The following is a 23,676-nucleotide window of genomic DNA, read 5'->3' on the forward strand; positions in this document are numbered from 1 at the left end:
CGTTGAGACAGTTGATAGTGTGAAGGTACAATCTAAAGCTCAAAGACAGACTGGGGATGCAAGCGCATACACATCTTCAAGTACTTCACACTTTATTTTTCGTTTAATGACTCCAGATGAGTCGATTTGCAGTGCCTCCTTCACGTGACCTTAGACCCAGGGGAAGATAAAGTCTACTATTGAGCTCTGATCAAGCAGGGAGGCCACCTCCCTGGATCAAGGTAGCATACGAGGGTCCAAACTTCAGGGACTGTATAACGCATGCAGTACAGTACAGAGCGCATGTTTCGTTGTGTAGGAGCCACATGGGTGGATTCTTTGCTGTAATTCATGTTACCTGCTTGTTTGTAATAAAAGCAAATTCAATCCGCTCCGCCATCAACTCACCGCCCCCCCCCCCCCACCACCCCCATCTACACAATGTTCAGATGTTCAATCAACTTTGCTCCGTCAGGTAACAACAAATCAACCTAATCTCAAGGGGCCCCTTTGCTCTTTCCATCCATCTCCACCAACCCATCCCCCCCCCCCCATCGCTGTGATGCAATCAGTCCCATGTATAGAAAATTGCGTTGGCATCCTTCCTGTACACAGGAACAATTAAACATGAATGACAATTTGCAGGGCAGGTCTTGAAGTCTCGTGCCATCATTCAAGTTTTACAACTGGTCTGACCTCAGGTTATTGATTGTCCCACCATCTCACGGGATATCTCGTTTCAAGAAACTAGCTCGGTTGCCTCCGTGGATATAGCGTTGGCTTGATCCCCACAGAAGACAACTAGTAACCAGGCTCGCGAGCTTAGCACTGATCTACAAAATGGTCATGCATGGCACAGCGCTATTGGGCCTGTTTCGATTTTTGAGATTGGTGCATTCTGAATCATTAGCCGCTGTGATATATTCTGACAAATTTTTGTGCAAGAGGCAACGCAGAACAGGCATTAACCTCTGGAATAGAAAATAAGATTTGAAGTATGTCATGGCACATCATGTGTGTCAGAATGGCATAATCCAATATATCAATCCATTTCAGAACAAAAGACCCCCCCCCCCCAAAAAAAAAAAGTACTCTTTCGTTCTGGTGCAGGCTGATGCAGTTTTGACTGGGTCATGAGGGTAAAAAAGTCCTTGCCAGATTCAACCACAACTCTCACTTGACAGATACACCACATCTTTTCAAGCTACAAAAACAAAAATAGGACAAATAGTGTGTCTAGGTGCAAACAATCGCATCCATGGAGAGTGGAACCAAACACAGCCTACAATTGCAACCTCCCATTCAGACTCAATATCATGGCTGTCTCGTTCACCAAATTAAAAAAAAAAACCACCAACAACAACAAAACCAACATGGATGAAAATTAGGGCACCGCAATTTACAATGACCAGTCATGCAGAGAATAATATATGGGGAAAACATCTGACTTGTATTCCCGACGTAAATTTCTCTTCAATATAAGATGTGAATGTACTGAGACTGCAGGGTGATCTAAATTTGATGCAAGCCTGCAATTAACCCCGGGCATTACCACGGCAACCGGTTTAAATTAAATGCCAATGCCATTTTTACACACAGCGACCCTGAAAGGGTTAAAATTACCTATATGACCTATGTTTGTGCATGTACGTTCTTCTGATTGCAAATGAAACTATTCAATAACATTTCCACAATGGCTGATTGGGGGGGGGGGTGCTCACAAGGGACAGACATGATATATTTTTAGACATTTGTTCACATTTGATTAATTCCTGTGGATCTTAGGGCAGCCATCCCTGATAAATGAAAAATGGTCTACTCAAAAGACAACCCAATCTAGTTCAAAATGCATCATAAGAAATAATTTCAAGACTTTACTTTCAATGTAAATTTTCAATGTGTCATTCCCCATTCTCCATGAAAACATGTGTTTGTGGGGGGGGTGTAAATGCTTGGAGGAGAATTTGATAAGATAACTACAAAGGAATCCTACTTCTAAGACTTCCTGCCTTTGAATTGGATGTCTTGAATGGTATCAAGAAATCATCAACATTTTGCCATCTGAAGGCCTGCTATTACAGGGAGGGTCAATTTATCTTCTACATCTTATGCTCTCTTCTAAACCCCCTTCCCCTACATTCAAATGATTAAAGTTTACGAGTGTTTACCTTGTATCACTTTGGTAAACATTCCTGTTGGATTGGCCCTCGTTGTTTACCAAAGCAAAACGAAAGTTCTATAGGCACAGGACCTCCAATTCATTGAGTACTTAATCCTATCTACTATACATGGAAAAAGAGGGAAAACTATTGGGTCCAATTTGAGAAGTAATTTGTGTGGTATGGGGTGAGAAACTGTACTGGCATTTGGGCTAAGAAATGAGAAGAAAGGTCCACATTTCAGAAGGAATTCCTAATACCCGATCATTATGGTCAGAAGGGGCAAAAACCCTATTGTTGTGTGGAAATGATCCATTCTCACCATATCATGAAACACTGGACTACCATGGGGGTCCTTACCTCTACGTTTCTACTGTTATGGGTGCCTTAATGAGCCATCTTCCCTGACAAATGAAAAGGGGGGCAGCATTAAACCCCTCTCGAACTTCAAAGGGGTTCCAAGAAGACCCCCTTGTGGCCCTTTTGTCAAAGGGTCTAAAAGGGAGGATCCAGCCTTGTGGGGAATGATGAGCAAAGGTGAGGTGATAATAGTGGAAGCGTCCAGGTAGTGAAAATTTCATAAGTAAGGTAAGGCCGGTTTAGATGACCCTCTTTCAAGCAGTCAATGGTGTTTGTATTGATCTTTGTTGAGTTGCTTTAATCCAATTGCGTAACACCAGGATTCTACCAAGGAAATCCCCATCTGTTTGGAAAACAGTTGTTTGTTGGAAGTTACGTTGTGTGCTACTTAAAAATGGAGAGTGATCGCAGGAATTTGAAAGCCTCGACTGATATAACACGATGAGCACTCTTTAAAAAAAAAAAAATCTGCCCAGAGCTGTCAAGTGAAAACTGTACGGAACTTACAAGACTAATTCTTGTATCAATATAGTAAGACTATACAGAGTCTAATCCATCAAATTCTCAAATCCTAATAATTCCGCCAAATTGGTTGAGGAATAGAGAAAGAGAAACACGACCCTTGTATTGGCAAACACTTGAATTATGGAGGGGAAATGAAGCTCATGCCAGTATCTTCTAGCGTTTTTCTCCTTTTAATCTACATTTGTGAATGATTGTAGGAGCATGTATTTGCATACTCTTGAGCTAGATTTTCAAGCAGTGTATGAATCAGTACAACCCCTCATTCATGATGCTAACAAACTACCATGCATGATTCAAATCATCAATCAAATGACACAGAAGCAACGTGCAGCAACATATGCCCCTGCAAATTAACATTGGATATTCCAAACATATTACGCACTTCACAATAAGACATCTACTCTTTTTTTCCCAATCATACACAGTTCTGAGATTCTGATACTACTAAATATGAATGAAAGGTGACATGAAGAATGTTATGTAATTTTCTTTGAATAATGGCATATGTGCTGAATAACGTTTTACAATAATAAAGAAATAAACTTTTTAGAAGAACAAGTTTCATTGAGTACATTTTAAAACAATGTTCTTGTATTCTTTTAGAAGCAAATGAATGTAACAACCAATCTGTAACACTTATTTGCAATAATGCAACACCATGGAAACAAATAGAATAAAGTACTGTATCAAATAAAAACTTCTTCATTTTGGGGGTTATTTATTATTTTTTTTTTTGGTAATTTCTCTTTTGTGACTCATTTCTCATCAATTGATGCCAAGGACAAAATGAATGGTGGTCAAAGATCCCGACACCAGAGCCGCCCGCTAAAAGAACGCGAGATGGGATCGATAAAGAGGGAAAGTCCTCGCCTCCCTGGTGTGGGATCGCCATGGCAACCTCGTCTCCCATTACCTTGATCCATATTGTCCGGGGCATATCAATGGGGATCAGTGGATGACTTTGCAGTCATTTTCCCATCAAATCTCCTCTTTCCTCTGTCTACCATTCATATTTTTCACACACTCTCTCGCTCCACTGGGAACTGGATCGCTATGAATCACATCATTATACGCTAGGGACTGGAATGATTTTCAACACCTTTCACGAAAAACAAAACTCACAAAACAAAACAAAATATAATAGGAAAAGCATGACAGAAATGCACAAAAGTATCATACTTATACTTCACACATTTTTTACTTTATACTATGTACTGCCCCTGTTTCATTCATATGATTAACAAACAAACAAGCAATGCTCTGTTAAGCCTTTGAAACAGAAATTCTGGGGATCATTAGTAAATGGGCTTCTAGGATCAAAATGCGTATTTAGCCGGTAAGGGTTTGTCCAAATTTAGGTTATTTTGCAGTGATTAGAATCAGCCCTGCTTTCAAAGATTAATGGAACGAACCAGTTGAGCAAATATATTTCTGAGAATTTGGACATTTTTTGTTCCTGAATATACCATTCTGAACTTAAAAATAAAAATCACTCGTAAAACATTGCAGAATACCATATGTCCCCTAAAAAATTAAAACGGGACCCTCTGCATCGGTTACTTTTAAAACTAGTGAATCAATTCAAATACAATTTCAGGGTATGAAACTATAACTTATTACCCACATCTTACAGAAAACCCAATCCAGTTTGCTTCAGTAGTCAAAGAGAAATGAGGATCTTTTTTAAAGAGTGTGTCAGGAATCCCTTCCCTCCCACTTCTGTCCATTGTGTTCACACAATGTGGTTCTGAGACCATCCAAGTGCTAAACTAGGAAGAAGCAGACCCATGACACGCTTTACAATGATCCACGTTTCTCTGTGACCACTTAACCAAATTGAATGGGGGTGTTGAACTGCAAAATATAGGTAAGATGTTATATTTTTAGATCCTGAAATAGCATTCAGACATTTTAATCATATTGAAAGTTATCAATACGGAAATTTGATCGCAATTCTTTTTTGGGGGAATATGACTGTAGACATGACTATTAAATTGACTGTTTGTACATCTGGTGGGCAGATATTAATCTACATGTTCATAAAAACAACTAATAATGTTGATGAAACCCCATTAGCTCATATATAGGAAATTCTTTGAAATTACATCCACAGCATCATTATGAATATTTCTACAAAGGTAGCACAGGTGCAGAACATCGATAAATATGTTCAAAATTAGACTTTTTCAAACCAAGGTCCTGTCATCATCAGTGATGTGACGAATGTTTTGAAACTGTCCGACTATAATGGCCATTTCCTAGAAATAGACGTAGGTTAGCTGGCATCCACTAGCAGCCAATATCAAATCGCACCAGATCATATTAATGCATGCCTACAGCTGTACTATGATTCATCTTTAGTCTAATGGTAAGGGTTGTTGACCTCATCTTCAAAATGATAAAGCAAGGTGGGGGGGGGGGGGGGTGAGGGGAGGGGAGAAGTGGGAGGGATCTAAACCACCGAAGCAGAAGAATGATGATTACAAAACTTTTGTACCAAATCATGCACATCAAAATGATTCAAGTTTCAAACTATGACAATTCTTGCTAAATGTAACTGGGAGGTATCACTATACATGTAATATATCAAAGAGATGAGGGAATTTGAAATCAGGAGAGACACACATGAAATCTCTGCATTTTTCTTTTTGGCAAGATCATGAACTATTTTTATATGAAATTTGTGATGCACCATGCACCATGCACTGTTCACACTTTGACACATTCTGCCGAATTAAGTTTCATCTGAGTATGACATTTGAAAGATGATATTGAGTTTTTGATGAGGAGGAGGGGCATCATTTTGGAAGGTATTTTTGGTTTTCAACAGAGTGACTTAACAGTGAATGCAAGAAGATGACTTTCATTCACAGGGAGGCAGCTTCGCCTTTGAAAGTGATAGTGAATGTCATTCAGTAATGAGCCAGTGACTGGCAGCGCTCGCGAGAAACGGGGACAACCACCAGCACCACGTAAAACCAGCTCTTCCTCTTTAACCCGTTGAGGACGAGTCCCTAGTATACTCGGGCAAGCGTCTATGGGAAATGCGTGTTGTAGCAAAATCAAACCGTCCTCAACGGGTTAAAATTGATACATGGGATGACTTCCAGAGGTCAATTTGAAACTAGGTAGAGTAAACATCAACCTTGTTCGAGTGGATGGGCTGGGCGAACGACAATTAAAAGCACGCATTTGAAAGCGCAAAAGCTGTTGCTGCTCTGCAGAACTCCTACCACGGCAATTCTCCCCTCTCGCGCGGCAGTTCAATTTACTTCTTGCTTAACTGAGCACATTTTTCTCTGATAAATAAAATGCGAGGACACACCAATTAGTAATTATCTCCCATAAGAGTCATCATTTGCCACTCACAGTCGATTCCTCCCCCCCCCCCCCCTTTCCCTCCCACCGGTAAGAGTGCTTTCAAACATTTTGATGTTGTTTGCACAAAGTATCAATAATCGAGAACATCATTAGCCCAGTCTGCAAAATATTTCCCCTTCATGCAAAGTGAGCTCAGGCTCATTAATGGTATTATTGGCCTCTCTTTGCTGTGAACAATGTTTTCTACCTCTGAGCACTGAACATGTGTGCTGTGGCTGAATGACAACATACAAATTGTTTCTTTCTGTCAGTTATTACTGTTGGTAAAAAACTGCACATTCTCGGAAACGAAAATGTAATCATATCAGGAAAATGCATCCTTGACCAAAGATTGATCCCTATTATTTTGTTTTTAGTGAAGATTTCCATTAAAATTGAATTTTTCACTTTATTCACCATCGGTCAGGAGGTCAAAGGAAATTCAGACAGAATGAATATCCTCATTTGACGAGATTTTTAAAAAGAAGAAGTAGGAAGCTGGCAAAATTCTTCTGGTTCCACATCTGATACAGAATCTCCCAAAGTTTGAGATTTGAGCAAGAAGCAATTGGCAGCTGGTAACATTCTCCTTAATGCTCATAACTGTTAAAACCAGTGGCGTTATTCAAATTCTGCAACAGCGTGTCAACAACTCTGTGCTAGTGCACAGCACGAGCTTTTTTTTTTATTCTGTGCATGAAAAACGTGTAGCACTATCCTTATCTCTAGACTATTATATTTTTGTGGATTTTCTCAGCAATGGTTACTTGTTGGCTTGTTGGACACAAGAAATATCAAGTTACAAGCTCTGAAATGCATTTCTATCATAAAGTGGCAATGTTTTCGTCACAACAGAAAGAGAAAATTTGTATGTGATTACCGCATACAAAGCTCTGCACCAGAAGTGCACCTGACCACACGTGCAAAATTTTTACATTTATATGTAATGGGGGAAATTCTTCCAGTTTGGGCACTTAAAATCATGTGGGACAGTTGCACTCCAGAAATGCCTCCAGGTTTGATATTCAAATGCAGCAAATTAGCTAAAAATAAAAACAAAATTTGATGACTGGGAAGAAAGCCCAAACCTTTTTGGATGGCATCAAATCAGCTCGTTTCCTAGTCCCATGGCGACCTTAATCTAGCCATCTTTGTTACAGAACCTGCTTCATGCAAAAATCCCTACTATTGCTTTTCTCACAGAGATGAAAAAAATATCATATTTCTTGAATCCCTTCCAAGGAAGAACTTTCTCCCGTTTCCTTCGGAGGATATACAATACCCGAAGCAACGGCAAACATCCTTGATTTACTTCTGAAGGGGTGAAGAAGGTGATATAGCAAACAAAACAAGTGAAGATTATGAAGCTTAGACGAAACGCTCATATCTGTGCTACAGGGCTATTGCAAGGTGCCCGCTAAAAGCCGTATCAGGTAACCTACATCCAGAAGGTCAGCATTCTCTATTTTACAATTTGTCACTATTTTCCTGTTGCCTTCAGACAACATAAATTTTGTCCTTGGAGTACATTTTCTATCCATTCTATTCAGCAAGAAAAATGGCCGTCTGCATGAAAGGCTGTATCCTTAATAACTTTTTGGAAATTTGATGGCCATGATGTAGTGCTTTCATGACCAAGATGGAGAACAAGGTGATATTCATTATGAAATGCTTGTCAGTGAATGTTTTTCCATTTTCCATGAAATGTTTTGCAACCATCACACAAAATGAAAAAGCCAAGACATCTGGTAATACATGACGTAGAGCAGTAGCACTTGTAATTGAAACTGATCACAATAAATGTGCTTCAAATGATTACAACTACAGGACAACATTGCCAGTAGTTGCAACTGATTGGCTCTTGGTGCATTGCTATGGTAATTACAAGATCTTGGTTGCACTGGATTGCATGTGCACCAGTATGTTGTGTATGTTGTGGGTGTTGCGTACATGTACATCACATATATGTGTAGGTGTGTATGAACAACCACATCAGTTCATCATGAACCTGTTCCCTACCATGAGTATGAAATCTCCATAGACTATACACACGACCCGCCAGGTTGCCTGTTTGGTGATACCGGTAGTGCCGAGGAATGAATGTACAGCATGGACTACATTGATGCATGATGATACAAGGACCAAAAGTGCATTGAGGAAAGTGATGAGAGATGCTGTTGGTATGTTTGGGGGGGAGAGAGAAGGGGGTGGATGGGGTAGGGTGGGGTGGGTGGAGAGAGAGAGAATGACCGGCAGCCAGCGGAGAGGATGTCATCAGAACTATGTCATCTTCATCACTTGCAGCAGACGGGACCTGGCTCGGGTTTCCGCAAGTTCGGCACGTCTACCACACACACACACACGCCTCCGCAACAGCACAATTTCATTACTCATCAGCCACACTGTATGCGAAATGGCCGTGTCGCAAAAGGCAGCATGAATGTTGGCAAACCGCTGCCACAAGATTATATATACCGCCTCCGAGTGCCAGCATCATCAGACGTGGTCGTCACGACGATTCATCACGGCTCATCACCCCACCCAATGGACTCAAGATCATCAATGTTGGCTGATAAACACCTTGTCCCTCAACAAAATTTGAAAACAATCGCATCACTTTTCCATGTGGGCACTAATTCCCCTTTTCAGCTTCTTCTCTTTTATTTTCTCCCCCCCCCCCCCTCTCTCTCTCTCTCTCTCATTCATTTTGGTAGAAATGAAGTAGAAACACATCCAGAAAAAAAATTCAGTCAGATCATTGACTGAAATCGTAACTGCACGATCATTCTTCAGTTTACCAATGCAATGCCATCGATACATTCTATTGCCTAGCGGGAGATGATAGTCCCATAAACAACAGATATTTCTGGTCTTACCTGATTGACATATGAGCGGATGAAACGGGAGAAGTTACAGGAGGCCACATGGAAGAGAAAAAAGGGAGAGACAACATCACAAATGGTTATTAAAGTAATTTGCAACATGCATAGAGCGAGGCGATTTACGTCAATGAGATTTACACTAATGCTGCTATTTATTCGGCATTTATCAATTACCAAAGTGGCGAAGCTTATATGCCTCTACAATATAGCATGAAGAATTTGTCCAACTGGCCTAATGTCATCACTCTTCACAGAGAGATGACAGAAAATAACAAAATGGATTATCATTATTATCATCATCATCACCATCATCATCATCATCATCATCATCATCATCATCATCATCACCATCATCATCATTTACTTATTTATTTGGCACTTTATCATAATATACCAATAGAAAATCATATTACATGATATGAAGAATGTGGTGATTCTAGGTGCATACCGCTGGTTGCCAGGGGAGGAAAAGGCAAAATTAATTGCTAAGGCTCGAAGCCTTCCTCCCCATCGGTGCAACGGCTGAGCAAAGAAATGTTACATACATATGTATACTATATGATTTACACACTGTCTCTGATTGCCACTGGATTAAGAAGAATGATCAAAATCTTCCTCCCCCACCCTCGCATCTATACAGTACTCCTCCCCATCCATGTGTCTTGTGTGTGTGTGTGTGTGTGTGTTGGAGGGGCGAGAAGAAAATAGACTACTCTTCTCAAGCAGAGAATGAAATGCCCCCCAAATTAAAAACACATCTGATCTCGCCTCCCGCCAGCTATTGTTTTCCTCCGCCCAATCGAATAATCCCTCCGTCACTTTTGCGTCAAGATGCCCTCCTTTCTCTTACCGCTACCCCATTCTATCCCTCCTCCTCTCCCCTCCCCTCCCTCCTCCGGCAGCCGAGCAAGCCAGAGAATCCCCGGTGTCAACTACACGGCAGAGTCCTGCGAGTCGTAGCAGGCAGAGAAGCATCGTGCCTAGCGACACGGGGCTCAGCGGGATGCGGCCGAGGTGTCTTTTTCCCCCCAAAGCTTGCCCCTCCCCTTCGCCCCTGTTGATGGTGTTGGGTAGAGCTTTTCCTCCTACGAGCTGCTGGATGCATCAGCCTTGACTCACTGGCAATGCTGAGCTACCAACCCTGTTCACACTCAAAACATAAGCCTCCTCAAACCTCCAATTATCCCTCTGATTTGCCTTTGTCTTTTCCAATCCTAATTTACACCATTATAACCCCACTTTTGATCCCTTCTTTAAAACTTTTGCTTTATGTGTTTTCCCTCTTTTTCATACAAGGCAACCTTCTTATAGAAAAACCCTTCCCCCTCTATTTCTCTCAAATTCGATCGGAAGGTATGTGCAACGTCCAGAAAAAGATCTTGTTCAAAAGCTACTCCATGCTCAAATTGATTGAGGTAAATTATGTAAACACAGAGAATGATAGGAGGTTCATCAACTGAACATGAATTAGAAAATTTACAGAATTTTGACGTTCACTTACGCTTCCACAAAATGGTGATATCCCACACAGATTGGTTGCATGTGTGGTTAAAACCCCCACTCAGTGCAATTTAGATGGATGATGGTGATGCCATAATATCTCAAAACTCTGCAATGTATGCGCAAAAAGAAATCTCACAGACAATATGTTCTGGTAAATCATCTAGCATCTACCACCTCCATATAAGCCATAATTCTTATATCAGTTCTACTCTACGAGAAATTGATGCAAATGATGCCCTCATTCTGTTTTATGTAATGTCAAGGCAAGGAATTGGAAGGGCAAATTTTGCTCAAGTTTTACTGTTGCTGTTTGTCAGATGCTGTTCTACTGAGTATTCAATCCAGGGGACATGAACTTAAAGGGGCAGTTCAGCTTTGACTCAAATTTCAGCAAAGAGTTGCAAAGAAGGGAGTATATTCCTCAAATTTCATTCCGCTTTTTCCTTCTACGTTGGCCTCACAAAGACACTTTCAATGTTTTAAGAATGCCAGCATTCCAGCGAGCTGTCCGCGGAGTATAGTGAAATGCCTGCCTCATGATTCATCTCATTTCAACTCAGAGTTGCAGTTTAGATCATAATATCAAGTCACCCGAGGCCTGTAACAGAGTGTTGAAAAAATGGAGGCCAACCACCTTTGAGAGGGCAATGCAGCCTCCCAACACATTCTAAAATCTTCTACAACATTCCACATGTAGGCGGTACTTCATGTGATTATTTGAGGCATCATCAACTTAATTTTTCAAATGCCCAGAAGCAGACTGGATGCCTTCTACATAAAAAACCATACTTCTTTTTTTTCAGGATTTGGAATAAAAACAAAACAAAACATAGTTGATGCTGTGAGTAATCATTCAAAACAGAGTAAGCACAATGACCAGTTACCTCTTTCATCAAATTCTACCCGTAGGAAATTAACCTGAAGGTTTTCTCATCATATTAATCCAACTCATGGATGCAGATATACCCATCTCTTCCCTTCAAGGGATATAGATGAAAAGAAAGAGGTGACGTATTTACGGACGCATTTAGACAGATTATTGCCAGTAAAATGGATAGATGACTTTCAATGGATATCTTGCCAAAGGAATTATGCTCACTACCCTCAGTGTCAACATTCCAAAAGAATCTATAAAAGTTTCTATATTGTTTTTTTACTTGGAACTGATACAATTTTGATCATGTAAAGCACACTCATCGCTTTGATTTTAATAGAAATGCGCTACTCAAAAGACTGTATTATCATTATCATTAGCATTTTCACTACAGATAAAGGTTTAATATATGGGATAGAGATATAGAGAGATACATAGAGATAGAGATATATAATAGGCAGAGATAGAAATGAGAGATAGACATAGAGATAGACATAGATATAGATTTAGAGGTAGAAATACATTGCACAGATAGGTCTATTTTTCACATACACATGCTGATACATCTGTTTCGTGATTTTTGGTAAAGTGCAACAGACCCGTGACTCAGGATCTCCACAAATACCTATCAGGTCCACCAGACAGAACTGATATTCCCGGCAAATGAAAAGAACCTGCACGGGGCAACAAATTGGTGGACAAATAGCCGCAGCACTATCCGCTGACCGATCATAACCACCAGGATTTCTAAGAATGTGATTATGGGATGTGGCAATAGAGAGAATATGTGTATCACACGTGAAATGCATTTCGTATGAGTATCACACATGAAATTCATTTCACGAAACTCATACCTCTAAACAGATTCCTTAGCCATTCATCACACACAATACAAGTATTTGCAAAAGAAAAAAATACATTATATTAAATTCAGAGTACATCTCTTTTATTATGAACTCCAATTCACAGCAGTTGTATGGTTACAAATAAATGAGGAAAAGTGAACAACATAATTCTTTTGATTTAAATGCATTACAAAAACACAAGGCTCATTGTTATGGCATTGTCAGGGGACTTTGAATTGTGACTCAGGTACAAAGGAATGATGTCATGGTGGATGTGTCTACATGTATTGGTTAACCTATATATGAACAGATATGTTTGATGGTATTTGTATGAAAATAGTATGAAACATTATATTATGCTTTTATTTCTCCTTACTGTACACTTTTACTTGGTATTAAGTAGAGTTGGGTCTTGTCTGAAGAAATGCAGGATGGTCTATATGGAGGGTTTGAGCATGCAGCTGCAACGCGCTCAAATTCTTGTGCAACATCCTCAAAAGCCGCCAACATGCTATGCAACATCGTAAATAATTGGCAACATGCTCAAAATACGATGTATTTAAACATGTGAAAAACATGTGCACAACTTGATGCAAATCATCAAATTACTTAGAAATTTGTGAGCAAAATATGAGACAGAACATCAAGTCCAAGCAGCACAACCAGAATAAGTTGTGCAATACTGTGCGCTATGAACTCGTGATGTGCACAGAGTGCACATACAATTTCAGCAATATTCTCACATTCAGAGCTTGAAAGATGCTCAGATTTCAAGGTGTGTACCATCCTAGAGTTGACAATCTTTTCACACCCTGCCTCATGCTACTGGCACGAAGAGAAATTGTACTACTTCTATCATCGATGTCGGTCAATAGCAGTCAAGAGTTTCTCTCGGGCAGATAGTTCTGGGTCTAGTGCGGACAAAACACACACACATGTGTTTGGACGGAGCCAACATGCCCGTACCTCATTAAGGCAAACAAAGTCTGATTCCATTTGCTGGTAATGCATGCTTGATGCCACGGACACGGCAATGTTACCGTCGGTGGGTTCATCGTGTGGGACTGAGCGCCATTCGTCTGCAACGCCAGTCATTAATTGATCTCTGCTATGACAATGGCACAGCATGAAGCGAAGCATGTCAATATGGGCATGCCAATAATGTTGGGCCATGAAGACGGGCAGGACAGGTAGTAGTGGTAGTAGTAATGATAGTGGTAGTAGAATAGTAGTATTGATAGTAGTAGTAATGATAGTGGTAGTAGAATAGTAGTATTGATAGTAGTAGTAGTAGTAGTAGTAGTAGTAGTAGTAGTAGTAGTAGTAGTAGAACACCTGAATGTAAGAACGACCCAAGTCCAAATTTGGCTATCGCCTTTGGAAACCATTTACAAAGTCATGCAAATACAGATAATCATTCAAGTGACTGTTTTATACTATTCAAATTTGTATGAATACCATCCCAATAAATGAAAATACTAAAAGCAGTAGGAAGTTATTTATTCATTTCTATTTTTCCTAAAATTTCTCTAATGGTCTTGGGTCATTCTTATATTCAGGTATTCAGTAGCAGTAGTGGCAGTAGTAGTAGCAGCAGAAGCAGCAGCAGCAGTAGTAGTAGTAGTAGTAGTAGTAGTAGTAGTAGTAGTAGGAGTGGTAGTGGTAGTGGTGGTAGTAGTAGTAGCAGTGGTTGTAGTAGTAGTAGTAATAGTAGTGGTAGTGGCTGTAGTAATAAGTAGAGGAGTAACAGTACTAGAAAACTAGATTAGAAACAGTAGTACAAAGCATCAGCTGAGATAGTGGAAGTCACAGCAAAATGAAGCAAGAAAAATTATGCAAGTTAAAAACTACAAATATTTGCCTTCAAGTCGAAAAACATCCCCACGCAATCACGTCCCCTTGATTCTGAATGGGCCCAATCTTTCCTTATCAATTCTGGAGATCAGAGTTTTCAAAGCAAAAAGCTATTATCAGTCACACCACTTACTACTACTCCCCTAACCTGATGCAATTCCTATACAGAAGTGCACAATTACCTAAAAAATGAACAAAATGTTTGCAGGCAGTCCAATCTACCCGTACAAATGCTTGCTATTCTCCACATTGTTTCTCTGCAAGATAGTCCACTCGTCGGCCTCAGCGAACCGGATCGGGGCATACAAAGTCCCATTGTGCGCGGCGTGCGCTTCAGCAGACACCCCCCGCTTGACTCGTCGACCTTGAGGGGATGTTCGCCATTTTGGAGCAGCAATTGAAGAGCAAGGGCAGGAATAAACATCCTAAAATGTCATAGTCTTCAGGTTTATCTCAGTTTTTAAACACTCCATTTTCAAATATATTAGAATGGAGGAAATTATACAAGAGAGAGAAAAAAAAAATATAAGCTTGACTATACTGAAAAATCGCCCCCCAAAAATTCATTCAAAAAATTCTCTACAAATATTTATCCCCATAAATGGTGATTTACAGGTGTACTCCTTTGCAGGTATCAAATCTCAATAACCAGTAAAGCACATATCAGGATCGGCAAAAGACATTCACTGAAAAATAAATCAAGTCCAAACCTGTCCCCAAGATCAATCATCTATAGACATAAAGGGAGATGATAATAGCCTCACCACAATGTTCATTTTTACTTTTTCTTAATGTTTGATGTACAGGCTCCCTTTTGATGTAAACATCTAAATTGTCCCGCCATGTTAACCCTACACCACATCAAATACTGTGATAGGGTTAGTTAAATGAGATACAGGAGAGCATTTGTAGCTCTTTCTCTCAAAAAAGAAATAATCAATATTAAGTACTGTACCTAATACCAAAATTCGCCCAAATTTGACTGTTTGCAAAATGGATCTAGGTTTCTACAAGTAGCCGGCAGGTGAATTTTGGATGGCTTACTGTATATTTGCTCTAGAAAAGAAAAGCATAAAGGTGTAATGCCCTTATTGGTTCTTAATCAATTCATTCTTACGAGTCATTTGAACCATCTCTGTACAAAATAATCAACAATAAACATTTTTCATTGTAAAGATATTTCTACATTGGTTTCAAAATGACAAGGGACACTGAATTTTAGAATATTAGAAAACATGTGATAGACTGTCACTGTCACATCCCATTTTGGACCTCTCTATGCCACTGTGTATGCAACAGTTTATTTTCTGAATTGCAAGGTCATCTGAAAATCTCACCAATCAGATTTATCATGGAGATTATTCCTAAAGCTCATGGCAAAGTGACTTGTATGCAAGCTAAGGTTCAACCTAAAATGAATGGTAGAAAGGATCCATGCTTCATGTTCTCTATAATCATTTCCTAATCAAATTTAACAAAATTAAATAGTGCAATGAGATAATTCCACAAAATTTAACATATTCTTTCCCAGTGCTATATTTAGGCACTTTTAAATTCCCAGTCAATTCACTCTATGATTGTACGTTGTGTTTTGTTTCGTTTTGTTTTGTTTTTATGGGGGGGGGGGTATCTTTCTGAGTCTCGAAATATCACAAGTCATATCTAAACTATGTTCTCATAAACCCAAATACTGTCATTGCTATGCCATAAATTTTGCACAATGTTTTCCCTTCAAGTGACAGACCACAAGGGAAAAAAAAATGCCTCTGGCACCCTTCAAGGAGGAGGCATATAAAAATGATTCAAAACTATACTCTAAGATTTCATCATCCACCATAATAGCGGCAGGTCATCGTATACGTATCAAATATCCACCTAGCTCAGGCAGAAAATTTCATCAATTCCATCAGCATTCTAAAGGTGTCACGCAAACAAACACATCAAAGAGAGAGACATACAACGCGTACTAATTAAAAATGAAATATGTTACTTTCCAAACATGATACAAAATCTATTGTTTACACATGAGCTTTTATGAGTGTTGAATTCTCTGCTCAACATACTATATGAACAATCAAAACTATTTTCCAGATTGGGGAGGGGGAGAAAAATTACATACTATATAGTTCTGTTTGCCCACAAAAAAACTAAAAACTAAAAAATGATGTCACCTTGGTATATCTATTTTGAACACCTTCCCCTCGGATTCCCCTGAAAGTACCCAGAAAACCCTGTTATATTTGCTGAACATTTGGTTCTGGTTTCAAAGCTACTGTGTACTTATGAATCTAGTCTCACTGATCAGTGCTGGGTTCAGCAAACAGAAAAGAAAGACTTTATCACTGATGTGACGGCCACTCCAAAAAGATATGACATGTTTCATTTATCATCACACTCCCTAAACATAACTTCCTTGATATGATGTAGGTTGTCTTCAAGTATCACCTTTGCATCAACACATCATTCCTATAAAGAGAAAAAAATCAGGAAAAATAAAAAAACACAAAATATATGCTTTACACATCATTGTAAAATCTCTCTGTGATCAAAGACTAGATAGAACAATGAGTTATGAACAAAATTAGACATTTTCAGTGTGAGAAGTCCAATGCAAAGACTTTACTCACTCTGCACTGAACTTCCCACTCCCAGATGCAATAAAACAAGGCTGATGTAAGCTGCAGACATCTTTGATAAAAGCTGTAATTCCATCTGAAGCATGGGTACTTAGGGAAATCCCCCGATTAAAAAAGAAAATACACAACAAAACACACATGTAAAGTGTCAATTTTCTTTCGAAATTAAACAAAAAGACCATGCATGGATCAAAAGGTGCCCTTTCAAAAAGCAGGAAACATAGAAAACCACAACTTGGATCTAAATCAAACTGTCAGCATACATCACTGCTTCTGTGCAGACTAATGAATGAAGTTGAATGAACTGAATTAAGACCGTGTTTTCCTCCCTTTTCCGTACTGTGACATACCAACATAAGTAATATGCATGTGTGTGTTTTTATGCAGATGCATGATTGTGTTTACATATGAAGGGTTGAAGTGCGAAAACCAATATATCAATTTTGATCATCTTGATACATTTGAAAAGAAAATGATTAAAATATGTGTGATAATTTCAACAATATCTTCAAAAATATTTGACTACAAAATAAGAGCAGCAGCATTATAAAAGATTTAACTCATCTCTATTTGATGACAGATTGAAAATGATATTCATCTCTTTTTGCATTTCAACTTTTCATACAACTTGCCAAGATTTTATTTACCAAGTACTGCATATGGCATACATTTCACAAACTTTGCGAGTCTGGTGCTATTCGCAAATTTTAACCACGCACGGAAATATCCATTCTGATCCTGACATGAATGCGATGTGCATCTGTACATTTCCTTGTTCATTTACTGCCATGCTCCATGATTGCAAATTCGATCATTCGTGAAATTATCAGGAAGTTCTGAATTGCGTAGGATTAAACTTGCTAAAATACATGGCATATATAGAGTATCCAATTATCATCTCCAAATATGATATGTAAAACTGTACTTTGTGCCTCTGCTTCCTGTTTAGATGACTGTCTGTGTCTCTTTTGGTCCCAGCTAGAAGCTATGTGGGAAGAAATCCTTTGTAACTCCAGTAATCCGCTTTTACATCGCGCTAAACGGATCATCTCTCCTTTCGTAATGAAGGGGAAAGCAATATACATGCCGAAGGGAAGAGGAGATAGAAAAAGAGAGAGAGAGGGGGAGAGAGATAGAGAAATGAAGAGAAGGGACAAGTCATCAACCACTTAGTACCCACAGTACAAATGGGATACGGAGAAAGGTATACAAGTTTTGTAAAGTTTGAATACATTTTGTTGTTGATGTTGTTTGGCCTATTTCTTTCATTGTTAAGATTATTGTGGACAGGAACAAAAAACATTGCAAGTTTGTTTGTGGCTTCAGAATCCTAGTCCAATCCTGCACATTTTTGTAGAGTGAGGGTGTGCACCTACACAATAATTAATGGCCAACCTTATATCCAAGAGGTCTGCTCAGAGCAAGAATGGAGAAGAACAGAACTACTGATGAGGAAAAAGTTGCAAAACAAGATAAAATTCAGTTAAAATAATTGTGACCAGAGCAATAGTCATAACAACAGCTTGTCCTTATATATTGTGTTTCAGCTCTCCACCATTTCATTAGAACTATACAAGAGCAACTCACAAGCTATCCTCCTTTTAGGGGAATCAAACAAATGTCTATCTGCATTATATTGGTCCAGGGTGACATGATTCTGTACACATACACACATATAGATGCTATCTTTGAGCCACATTGACATTCAGCTTCCTCCCAAGCCCCCGTTTACTTCACATTTGGGGAGAGCAGAGCACTGCGGATTGGAGGGTCTTGCTCCAGTCCTGTAACGGGGCTTGAACCACAGACCTCCTTATAGTGAGTGCTGTCCCCTAGACCACAACACCTCTAACTCCTCTCCTGCAAAGAACATCATTTGAAGAGTTTGAACGCAAAACAGGTTGAGTGCTATTTGTACCTATTTTAGAGTAAAACCATCACATAGAACAAATTAAAATCTTTTCATTAATACCTCACTTGTTAGATAACAAGGAATGTTCTAGCAGTTATGATTACAAATATCCCATATTTTCCCATGAATTTCTGGGATTTTTAAAAATAGTTTTAATCACAAATATCTCAAATTAACAAGAATGGAGTTAGCTCGTTTTGCGATTAAACTCTTTCTTTCTCTCCATTGGTGCTAGATACTGCCATGACCTTAGTAAATGTCAGAAGCTTCACTAAGAGGATTATGTGATGCTGTACCTATACATAGCAGAGTTTGAAAGCACAAGTGACTTCATACATCATGGGACTGACCACAATTCTTCTAAGGTCTCCATTGGGTGTCCTTTCAGAAGAGTCAGTCACATTCAAATGCCCACTTGGTGATTCACAGCCCTTCTTTTTTCTTCAAAACATTGTGACTTTTTCAAGATGAAAGGGTACTTGAGCCCAGACCAAAACTGGATAAAACTAATGAACCTAAACTGGACAGAATCAATGAATATACTGTCACAACAGAAATTACAATACTATATAATACAGGGAAAAAAAAGTGACTGATATGACGCTCATCTTACAATTAGGAGGTCTTGGTTTGAGTCCAACCTGAGTATGTATGCCCACAATTTTCATCATTGCTTCGATTAAAACACTTAATAAATGGCATTTATCTACAATGGACATTGATGAAGGGCAATTAGTCAATCGGTTGCCATAAAAACAACTCCATACAAGAATTATTAATTTGAATAATAATTCCAAAAAAAAGGTTCAAAATTTAACTGATACCACTTGGAGATCTCGGCTCAATATTCTGACAGCCAACACAACTTGAAGATGTGGAGCACAGCGAATGAATCACCAAGACAACCCGACACGGGACTTAAAACAACTTTATTTCCACAGACCCAGGACATGACTTGTATTTCCGCCTCTCTTGAGTGCAGCATGTTTATTGCTCGGGAACTAAATAGAACATGAGCAGGAGTTTTATGTCACTGGCGTTCAATCACGGGGGAAAGCCTGTTGACAACTCAGAATATGGAATCCAAATTAGAGACAGAGCTAAAAGACAAGTCCCCGACTCCCGGGTTTGTTTGCCATGGCCCCTGAAATTCCAGGGTCTTTATTGTGTAAAAGGAACCCTGGCACCCATAAGCAGCACACTGGTAGGGCACCGTACTGCAGTGTTATTCCTCCGTTACTGGTAGCTTTCACGAGGTGCCCCAATTAGAGCCCTCAAAGAAACTCTGGCGCTTTGCCAGTTATTCATAGCTTGCACCTCTAGTTATCCTTGATCGGTGTCTATTGGAGGTAAAGATTAAGAGAGAGAAAAATAATGGTTGATTCGTTTTTATCTCTTTTTTTTTCCTTTTTTTTTTTTTAAAGGATGTATGATATCTTCTGTTGGTATTTCATGGTTGGGTGGTTTTCTCTGGTGAAGTCAAGCAGAGCTAGAACTTGTTTACCGCAAGCTCTCTGTGTAATGTATTAGGATGTCTCCCTCACGTGATTGCCATTTTGCATTATTTCTCCCCCCACCCTTTGTTTTTTTCCTGTCGAGAGCATTCAGCTATCTGTTTAAGTTCTATTGTTAATATTTGGTACAGAGTCAGGAAGATGCATTTTTGGTTTTGTTTGTCAGGGGTTTTTATTTTTTGTTTGTAGGTGGGTTTTTTTCGGGGGGGTCTCCATTTTCGAGTGTGGGTGATTGGCAAACAATTAAAACAATCTGCTACGTCCTTGCAGTGTACTCTGCGTGCGTAAATACCAACCACAAGATGTCGACACTAAAGATATAAACAGTAAACAGCTACATGTAACCAACGTTTCATTTCAGATTTGAATAATTTCTTCATAATTCGTACACATGCAATGAATCATACTTGTTGCAGCGTGTTGCAGCTACTGGCATTGCGGTAACCGTGGCGATGGTCGGTGGTTGTAGTCAAAACAACCCGCTTTCAAACTTGCGAGTCGACATTTTGGCGCTTAGTCCAGATCAGTGATTCTTTAGTTTTCTGAGCTAAAATTCTCTAAAATCTCGGCTGAAACAGTCAAAACAATTTTCCCTCTCCCCAAGGTAGCAGAGACGACAAATGAAAGATTTGGTAAACTATACTTGTTTTGTTTTTTTTTGTGGGATGAAAACTCGAAAGAAAGACTGGTCTGTTTATTTTAACCAAACACTGGAATGTTCTCCAACATATCTATCCAACTCATAACTACTATAACAAATATCAAGCAGGGAGATATCAATAACAACAAAAGTTATTGCACTATATGAATAAAAAGTATTTGAGCCATCACTGAAGATGGAAGCTATGTTAATTCTAGCTTTTGTTTTGTTGTTCCAGCCTTGTCGATTCAATGCATGTCAAAAAAAGTGATTTCTTCCAGTTTATTATGCAAGAGATATATGAATAGGTGTGGAGAGACAGTATTAATCATCTGGGGTTACCATGGAGACAGGAGTGAAATTCTCTTTGATGGGGATGTTCAGCACCATTCGAGATACCCCCCAAAGACTCTTACCTCCTTTCTGGACGTATCGACCTTTGGCAGCAGCTGGGGATATTGGTAGGAATGTAAGAATGATCGTCAAAATGGGTAAAAGCATCCCAAAACTTGAAAGTCCGCTTCTCACTATCATGATGATGTCTGTGGACGCGTTGGTGTCGACGATGGCGACGACGTGACAATCGGTGGTATTCCGCAAATTGGGTTAGACTATTCCGAGAATCCGTGGCCGCGGAGCCACGATGCCTCATAACTCCAGTCGCACGTGCACAAATAAATACATATACACTATATACAGGCACATCTCAACATGACGACTTGGGTTGCGGCTTCAAAAATCAGGTGCGCTCCGCTGAATGAGAGCGACTAACGATGAGAAAAAGTGAAGCAAAATAGTTCTCTGACCGCTCGTCAGTTTACACCACAGTGCACAGACACATTCCTCAAGACTTTGACGTCGACTGGTCACAAAACAAGCCTGAGGTGCAAATTTTTTCGACTGAACAAGACCAAACAAACAAGGAGAAGAAAAAAAAAAAGGGAAAATCGACTGGATGGTGGGGTAGTTCACATAAGACGTCCAAGCCGAGTGGCCAAAGTGTTTCCGTCCACGTCGACTGGCCGAGAGAATGAAACACTTGGAAGTCGATTGCCCCGGATTGGTGAAAACGTGCGTAATCCAATAACTGAGGCGGTTCGGCTTCGCTATCTACGGGCGGGCAAAGTGAAGTGAGGAGTGGTTGGCCCGATGCCCCGCGTACGCAAGCGGAATGAACGAGTCCCCTGGGGCAATGTGTGTCTTGGTTAACCAAGAGTGCTAATTACTCCATCTGTGAGTGGGTCGGACAGTCAGTCGTAAATCCCTCTATCTTTTTTCTTTCTTTCTTTCTTCTTTCTTCTTCTCTCCTCTCCTTTTCGCCTTCACAATATTCTCTCCCAATCCAGACAGGCCATATTACATCTTCAGAGCTGTGCACAACAGATTTGAACAGTCAGAAGCTTTGCTTTTTTCTCAGCCAGCACTTTTACACCAAGTTATATACCTCATCCATGCAGGTTAATCCTTGTCGAATATATATATCCTTAGTATCTTTTTTATTGATTTGGTAGTCCTGACAGCCACTCGATAAGGCTTTCCTGTGGCAAGATAATATCAGCTTTGATTCAAGATCTAGTCCTTTTCTCCAAGAGGTGGTCCATTAGAAACGGGTAAAATTGGCACGTCAAGACAGACAGCGATTATAAGCAGCAGTTGCAAGAGTCTTTGAAGCGTTTCCGTTTCCCCTCTCCGTGAGCCGGAAGAGATGGGGCAAGAGTGGATGTTGGTAGAAGCACTAGCGGAGGATTCCCCCTGTATCAGCTGGTAGTGCAGCAGAGAACCACATGTGCCCCTGACATTTCCCTAGGCCTCTACACCTGGCCGGCAAGTTTGACAGAGTACTGCTATACACTGCTGCTCACTCCAACCAAGCACATGCACACACATTTAGCACTTAGCTTCAGTCAAAATATGGTCACTCACATACTACACCACAAGCTGGCCCCTGTACCCTGTACGTGTGTGAAGCCTATGTGTGTGTGTGTGTGTGTGTGTGTGTGTGCATTGGAGTGTGCAGATGCACATTGCTCTGTGTAGCATTGTATTGACAAATCCTTTTATCGTGTTACCCTCCCTTGCTTTCCATCTATCTTTTATACCCCCTCCATTTTTTTTTCTCTCTCTATTGCTCTTTCTTTCCCCACAGGGCCTTTGCAATGTAAAATAAACACCTAACAGCACATCAAATCCACCCTGATCCCTCACTTTACAATGAACATGACTCCCCCCATTAGTCAACAATGGAGCAGCCCACTACTCTGCTAGCAGGGCTAACAGCCAATGGGGACTTTCCAGTAGAGCATTTTTAACTTATCTCTTTGATTTCTGACAACTACCATAAACATCTTTCCCCTTCCCCCTCACTTTCTCTTTTTTTCCCCCCATCAAGTCCGTAGCGTAGATAAAAACACATTTTCCAGGCTATTCTCACTGATATTCATGTTGCTGTGCTGTAAGTGCACGAACCGATGTTATGTCAATGGGATTACGTTGGGTTCCTCTGTGCATCTAATTCTTAGTAATACCCATCCATTGAGTGCATCGAACAAATACTCCCTCTATAGGGGGATTCGGGTTACTACACGGTATTTGTAGTCTTGCCTCAAGCCTTCTTAATGATATATCCCGGGCCC

General features: G+C 39.8%; 1 protein-coding gene across 1 annotated transcript in view; it reads right to left on the minus strand.

Moving 5' to 3' along the window:
• Positions 1-21,791, minus strand: part of LOC140245489 (receptor tyrosine-protein kinase erbB-4-like) — a 178,432-nt gene extending 156,641 nt beyond the window's left edge. The window contains exon 1 of the mRNA XM_072325059.1: positions 21,460-21,791. Within this exon, the coding sequence (XP_072181160.1) occupies positions 21,460-21,577 (118 nt within the window). The 5' untranslated portion in view covers positions 21,578-21,791. The remainder of the gene's footprint in view (positions 1-21,459) is intronic.
• Positions 21,792-23,676: the final 1,885 nt, after the last annotated feature.

Source organism: Diadema setosum, chromosome 22 (assembly GCF_964275005.1).
Source record: "Diadema setosum chromosome 22, eeDiaSeto1, whole genome shotgun sequence".
In the NCBI taxonomy this organism is placed as follows: Eukaryota; Metazoa; Echinodermata; class Echinoidea; order Diadematoida; family Diadematidae; genus Diadema; species Diadema setosum.